At 44.0% G+C, this 7868-nt stretch overlaps 1 protein-coding gene across 4 annotated transcripts in view; it reads left to right on the top strand.

Annotated features, from left to right (window-relative positions):
• The first annotated feature begins 6498 nt into the window (after nt 1-6498).
• The window catches only part of POLA2 (DNA polymerase alpha 2, accessory subunit), a 52872-nt gene continuing 51502 nt past the window's right edge, over nt 6499-7868 (top strand). Inside the window, exons 1-2 of one of the 4 annotated variants that reach the window (XM_042849695.2) lie at nt 6499-6634; nt 7504-7631. In XM_042849695.2, coding sequence (XP_042705629.1) covers nt 7518-7631 — 114 coding nt within the window. In that variant the 5' untranslated portion in view covers nt 6499-6634; nt 7504-7517. Of the gene's footprint in view, nt 6811-7398; nt 7632-7868 lie in introns of all 4 variants that reach the window. The other 3 variants (XM_005307881.5, XM_042849696.2, XM_042849697.2) reach the window with 3 other exon arrangements.

Raw genomic sequence — 7868 nt, 5'->3', positions numbered from 1 at the left:
TAAATTAATATCAGATACTACAGGGCTCCTTATTTCCCCATGAAGATACTTCTACACCATAATCAAGTCACCTCTCAGTCTTCTTTTTGATAAACTAAACATATTGAGCTCTTTAAGCCTCTCACAGTAAAGCATTTTCTCTAGTCCTCAAATTGTCTTTGTGGCTCTCTTCTACGCTCTCTCCAATTTTTTAACATCCTATTTAAAATGTAGACACCAGAAATAGATATAGTATTCCAGTATTTCTTTCACCAGTGCCATATACATATACTCCTACATGCTAGTGTTGCTCTCGAGAATGGATGAATAATAAAAGGGTGAATAGGTCAAAGTGAATTTAAGCTTCAAATACAGGTGATTAAGACAGCTAGTAAGAATATAACTTGTAAAATTGATCCCCAATTTCTGTTTTACTTTCTTGGGGGTTAATGGGTAATCCAAAAGGGAAACTAAGAATCTGCTCCACCCTTAGCTCTATTTTCTTAATTTGATTTGCTCTTGACAAGTACAAAACGGATTTGCTCATGTCACATCATCTGTATAAATGTTGTATATAATGCAACATTGGTGCAACAATTCTGTTCCATCTATGAGAAAATGGACTACAGTTCACATTTGTTAGTGGTGATAACTTGTGGAAATGATAAACCAGTAAATATATTTTTATTTAATAAATGGCTATATTGTAATTTTATGTGTGGAATTAGGACCGCGCATTATCACAGCTGCAATGGGTCCATTAAAGCCCAAATACAAATCCATAGAGCACAACCACAGAAATGCACACCTGTCCAGATACCTATAAAAATAAATCTGTAGAAACTGACTCCCACACCTACATGCAGATACACACGTGTATTCATGTGTACACCTCTAGCATGCACTAACACATATACTTCCACGTTATTTATTATTACGATTGTTGTTTAGTGCCTATAGACCCCAACTAAGATCAGGGCTCCCGGGTGGTAGGTGCTGGACATACACATAAAAAGAGTCTGCAATAAAGAGCTTATAATGTAGCTAGACAAAGGTGGGGAGAAATGCATGACACATTGGCTCTTCTGCAATTACTAGTCAACAACATTTACCTTTTAAGAAATAATACAATACATTTCTTTTAGAGTTCCCTTCTCTTTTAAAAACTTGTTATGAAATGAATACACACACATTTTATGTCATCAATTTTTTGTATGCAAGCCAGCAAAAGGACTAAAAGTCAAAAAGTTAGGCTGCAAATTTTATTCACACAGGTATACACACATGCGGCAATACAAGCACCTCCCTACACAAAGACACACAGTCTCTTACACACACAATGCATGCATGCATACACTTGCCTACAGAGACTTTTTCATACACTTTTCTGGGGGCTGCCTAAATCACCCAGCCAGGAAGGGAGGAGGGTGGGCTGGAGGGGAAAAGGTGGTGGTGGGGGGAGAGAGGATGGGGAGGGAAAGAGGCCAAGGATAAGGGCAGGGTGGGGGTGAGAGGGAGCAGTGAAGGAGAGGGGGTGTGTGGGGGGATATGTGGGATGGGGATGCAGTGGGAGGCAGAAGGCTACAGGTGCATGAGGATGTGGGGGGCACAGGGTGTATAGAGACATAATGGGAGTGCAGCAGTGTATGGAGATGAATGGTGTGCAGGGATGTGGGGGGTGACAGACATGGGGGTGGCGGCTCTGGGAGGTGGAGAGGATGGGTGGGAGAGCGCTGTAAGGGATACAGATCTGGGATGGGTAGGTGTGGGGGGCAGGATGGGATTGGATAGGGGAGGGATGCAGAGACGGGGATGAAGGTGCGGGGTTTTGGGATGGGGAGGGATGCAATGAGGAGGATGGGGGTGCAGCCCCATTCTCAGCACTTGGAGACGGGGATACACATACCTCCAACTCCTGGGTGCCACCAACTGGGCAACAGACCACGGTTTGCCACAGCTCAAGCCCAGCCACACGAGAAGCACGAGGAGAAGAGGGCAACAGTGGGAGAAGTGCACGCCATGTGACCCCTCAACTGCTGCCTGGTGAGCGCTCGCAAGTGGCACTAATTCCTCCCCTACTCTGACCCAGCCAATTGGAGCTATGCCTGAGGGCGGGGCAACACACAGACCTGGCAGCACCTAAGGCTAGGAGACAGACATGCCAGCTGCTTCCCGACCTAGGAGCCACATGGTCCACGGCTCGGCGGTTAGCAGGGAGCCTACAAGCCCCCTTGCGGCCCTACACAAACCAGACATTCAACGGCCCGGTCAGCGGTGCTGACCGAAGCTGCCAGGATCCCTTTGTGAGACCTGAGGAATCTAAGATTTGTTTTTTAAAGTTGTAATTCTTTTATGCATACCGATGTCCCTCTTAGGGAAGTTATTAAAGATAGTCAGTGCCTACTGAGAAATCAAGTAGAAAAATTCTTTGCAAGTCACCTCTAAATTTTACATTACAGATGTGATGAGTGGTCAGTTCTTATCCTGGTTATTTATTGTATTCACTATTGAATTCTACAAAATTGCTAATATTATTAGCCCAGAAAAGCAAGTATTACTATTAGCTGTATTGCAATGGTGCCTACCCTAGACCAGGGGTTTTCAAACTGCGGGTCGCAACCCAGGTCAGCATTGCCGACTGGGCCATTAAAAGTCCCATCGGCAGTGCTGCCTGGCTAAGGCAGGCTAGTCGCTACCAGTTCTGACACTGCGCTGTGCCCCGGAAGCGGCCAGCAGCACATCTGGCTCTTAGGTATGGGGGCTACAGGGCTCTGCAAGCTGCCCCTGCCCCAGCCCCAGGCTCTGCACCCGGCCAATGGGAACTTGGGGGGGGGTACTGCCTGCGGGCAAGAGCCACATGGAGCAGTGCTTCTATATCCTGGGAAATTTCCCAAAATCTGGGAATTTGAGTAAACTGTTTCAACTTGGGAAATTGGGAATTTTTATTCAAAACCTAAATAATCCTGGGGAAATTTCATAAAAAGTAAAAGACTTTCCAAATCTCAAAAATCCTGGGAAGTTTTCATAAAAAGTAAAATATTTGCACTTCTTTTAAATTTCCCTCAAAATGCGTTCTTCCATTGGTGAATATTTGTCACGTGATTTTCATAATCGGGCTGTGCTGCTCTCCTATTGGTGGTGCTTCAAAGTACTATATCATGACGGCACAAGTGAAGTGACAAGTGCGCACATGCATGCACAACAAACCAACCTCAGCAACAGCTGGCTGGCGGGTAATGAGGAGATGGTTATCAAATTTATCTTCTAAGTAAGGTTTCTTCAAATAATTAAATATATTGCAATACTTACTGATTATGATTAGTTTCTTGATCTGTCATTAAATCTCTAAAATTTTGTATTTCGTGCTTGCAGTTGCACAGAGAATGTGGACCAGAGTATTCGGCTGTTCATAAATTTGTAACAGCACCTTCCTCCAGGCAAATATTAAATATCTTCGCCTACTGTGTTAGGTAATATATAATATGTTCCCTTCTTTCATTTAAATATAAACCGAAATATACATTATACTAATTATCGCATTCCATTATTTCAGAGATCTCTTTCCATTTTTTAATCTAATGTAAAAAATGAATAAAGAGACCGGTAAGGCTGCTGAGAGGAGGAAGTAGGAGTAGACAAAGATATGTCCACGTCAAAACAAAAACAATGGGATAGCACCCCCGACAGAGTATTGAAGACTCGGGGTGAACCTCCACCAAAAGAGAAGCCATCTACTTAAAAAAAAAAAGCCTTTCAAGACTCGGGGCTTCAAGAAGGTAAATACAAAGACTGGATGCAGAAAGTAGAAAACAATTGTTTTTTAGCTTATTGCAAATGTTGTGACGTAAAAATCCAGGCAGGTATTAGTGAGTTAGATAAGCACGCTAATGGTAAAAAACATAAACAAAAGGTTGAGACAGTATCTAATACAAAGAAAATTGATGATATGTTTAATAAACAAGATTGTGAAATTAAAAAAAGCACAAAAATTTGAAGAGCAAGTTAAAAATGCAGAGATTAGAATGGTCTGTTAGTTTGCTGAACACAGTGTCAGTATTCAATCTGTAGAACACTTGACTGAAGTACACCTCTATCCCGATATAACGCGACCCGATATAACACGAATTCGGATATAAAGCAGTAAAGCAGCGCTCAGGGGGGCGGGACTGCACAGTCTGGTGGATCAAAGCAAGTTCGATATAATGCAGTTTCACCTATAACGCGGTAAGGTTTTTTGGCTCACGAGGACAGCGTTATATCGGGGTAGAGGTGTAGTTAAAAAAATATTTCCCTGATTCCAAAATTGCTGAGGCTGTAACATTAAAGAAAGACAAATGTACTGCTATAATTAGCAATGTTTTGGTGCAAACTGAGACTGAGGAACTTGTAGAAAAATTGAAAGTTAATGAATTTAGATTATTCAGGTCAATTCATGTTTGCAAATATATCTGAACTTTCTAAAAAGGTTTTCACATTACTGCATTCAAATGCAGCATGTCAAAGAATTTTTTCCATGGTAACTGACATAAAAGCCAAAAAAATAAACTGTATGACAATCAAAACACTCAATTCTAGGATAGTTATAAGGTCAGCATTGAAAGCTAAGCAAGAGAAATGTTCTAATTTTGTAATTACTATTAAGCACTTGTATTTACATTGTAAAAATATGTACAGTAAAAATGACAGTCATAAAACTAGTAAAAATATTAATGATGGTGATGATGTTCCTAGTGACAAGTCAGAAAATGGATAAAACTCAGAGATTATAATAAGGAAAATTATATGAAAGAGTGTTATTTGTTGTTTGCTTTTTTTAATTTTATTTTATCATCATATGTTTACTTTTTATTTTTTCAAAGTAACTTTGATGTACAGTACACTGCTAATGAACTGTTATGCATTGCAATTTTTTTGTTAGTTTTTTTTTTTTTGCTTTTACAAAGCTAAACTGCTACAAGCAAAGTTTAAATCAGTTTAAGAGCAATCACGTGAAAAGTTGCAGCAGTTTACCTCACTGTGTTTAACACAAGAATGCCCTACTGGGTCAGACCAAAGGTTCATCTAGTCCAATTAGGGTGACCAGACAGCAAGTGTGAAAAATCAGGACACAGGGTGTGGGGTAAGAGGAGCCTATATAAGAAAAAGACCCAAATATCAGGACTGTCCCTATAAAATCGGGACATCTGGTCACCCTAAGACCAATATCCTGTCTTCCAACAGTAGGCAGTGCCAGGTGCCCCAGAGAGAATGAGCAGAACAGTTAATGATCAAGTGATCCATACCCTGTCGCTCATTCCCAGCTTCTGGCAAACAGAGGCTAGGGACACCAGTCCTGCCCATCCTGTCTAATAGCCATTGATGGACCTATCCTCCATGGAGTCATCTAGTTATTTTTTTAACCCTGTTATGGTCTTGGCCTTCACAACATCCTCTGGCAAGGAGTTCCACAGGTTGACTGTGCATTGTGTGTAGAAATACTTCCTTTTGTTTGTTTTAAACCTGCTGCCTATTAATTTCATTTGGTGACTCCTAGTTCTTGTGTTATGAGAAATTGTAAACAACACTTCCTTATCTACTTTCTCTACACTAGTCATGATTTTATAGACCTCAATCATCTCCCCTTAGCCATCTCTTTTCCAAGCTGAAAAGTCCCAGTCTTATTAATCTCGCCTCATACGGAAGCCGTTCCGTACCCCTGATCATTTTTGTTGCCCTTTCAGAACCTTTTCCAATTCCAATATATCTTTTTTGGGATGGGGCAACTGCAGACAGTATTCAAGATGTGGGCGTGCCTCTATATAAATCTATGGTAACATGGTATTTTCTGTTCTATTATCTATCCCTTTCTTAATTATTCCCAGCATTCTGTTCGCTTTTTTGACTGCCGCTGCACATTGTGTGGATGTTTTCAGAGAACTCTCCACAATGACGCCAAGATCTCTTTCTACTAATTTAGACCCCATCGTTTTTTATTTATATATATAGTTGGGATTAATACCAACATTGTGTGTACACTAGGCCTTTAGAGGGGTGTTTCTCCCCAATCTCTTTGCTGCTAATCAAAGGACCCTTCCCCCCCCGCTTAAAACATTTCCCCTTCAGAGCTCCCCTTCCCCATCCCTGGGGCCTCCTGGCCTGTCTCCCTCAGGGAGAGGTTATTAGCAATTCCACCCTTGGGGGAGGAATAGGGAGGCTCAATTTATCTAATCCCGCTCAGGAGGCTCCTGCCCAGCTCGCTCACTTTCCCCTCATCCTCCACCCTAACTGTCTCGTGCCCCCGCCCGCCTTCTGAGCGCTATCGGCAGCACGAGACCAACCAACCAACGAACGAACCAACCCTCTACTCTACTCCCCTCCCCTCCTCTCCCTCTGGGGAGCTCCGCGAGCCAGCCTCCCCCCGACTTTTCCAACTCCCCTCGCGAGCTGAAAGAAGAGAAACAGCCCCGCCCCTACCGGTCTCCAGCCCCGCCTAGGGCTTCGCATAGGCTGCTCGGATATGTAGCCACGCCCCTCAGCTTTGGTTTTGGTCACAACCGACGCGGTATTTCTGAGGGAGCTACCCCGCCTTCTCCCTATTAGCTGCTCAGAGGTAGCTAGCCACGCCCAGTCAGAATAGACCCCGCCCCTTTGGCTGTTGGAGGCTGGAGCAGGCAAGGTGACGGCGGCCGTAAAGTACTGAAGTGTCGTGAGGGTGGCGGGTTTTTCGCTTGCTTTCTGTCTCAGCAGCCGGCAGCCGGGGGTGGCCGATGGGGTCGGTCTGTGTCGAGGAGCTGCTGGAGGATCTCAGGGTCTTCGGGGTGGGCTATGAAGAAGAGGCGGTGCCCGACAAACGTGAGGGAGGCGGCACGTGCCATTAGGGGATGAGAGGGGGGCACAGGCGGTGGGGGGGGGGGAGGTAGCGGGAACCGAAGCGGGGTTTGAGGGAGAAATTGGGACGGAGGGGCTTCTAGGGCAGGTGCAACAGGGGTTGTGGGGGCGCAGGGAGCGGACCCGTCGTGCGGGTGTGTCCTGGAGCTTGTGAGGACGGGTGGGTAACGGGAGCTGTGGGGTGGCGGCAGGTGTTGCGTGGTGGGAGTAAGGGGATGGGGTAAGCTGAGATCCTGGCGGCCAGGGGGATTGCGGGGGGGGGTCTGGAGGAGGGGTTTTGGGGGTATGAGGCAGAAAAGTGATGAGCGGCATAATTTTGTTCTTTGGACGCCGCTTCCTTCTGCGCTTAATGTCACTTGTTGCTCCATTTCCTGTGTTTAACATGGGGAAAACTAGTGTTTGGGACTAGATGCTGTTTGTATCACGGTTGCCAGCTGATAAAGTTGTGTTGTTCTGTCCCAAAGGTTGATAGGGGGGGACAAAGTGCCTCTTTTGCTTGGTCCGAAAATAGCGAGGAACAATTGTGATTTGACTCTAATTTATCCTCTGCAGTGCTAAACAATTGTACTTGTGGTGTCTGCCTATTAAAGCAAGAGAGATGACATCTGCAAATTCATCAGTGATTCAACTCTGTATAAAATATCTGTCCTCTTGCAGTGGTTGAACTATGCATGACGCACAGACTGGCACAGAGTGACTTGGCTAATGAATTAGTTGCCTTCACTACAACTAAAGAAGACGGGTCTCGTCTCACTGTAGAGATCCTGAATGTCTTTGAACATGAAGTAAGAATGATGTTTAGTAAACAGCTAATAGAGGGTTGGGAGGAGGTGTAGTTTGCCTTGTGTAAACTGGGGGAAAAGGTCATGTTTTTAAGCACTAAATTCCTACACTCTGTGTATATACCAGCAGGTGCAGTTTTAGAACGTGTTGACTAGAAACACTTTCTTTAATATAATTTTATCATAATTAAGACAAATCTACTGAGAGTGAAACAAATTCAAACCACCCCTTGCCCTAAA

The sequence above is a fragment of the Chrysemys picta genome, chromosome 7 (assembly GCF_011386835.1).
Source record: "Chrysemys picta bellii isolate R12L10 chromosome 7, ASM1138683v2, whole genome shotgun sequence".
Taxonomy (NCBI): Eukaryota; Metazoa; Chordata; order Testudines; family Emydidae; genus Chrysemys; species Chrysemys picta.
Note: the sequence above shows the minus strand (reverse complement) of the source record. Positions and strands in the feature narration are given on the sequence as shown.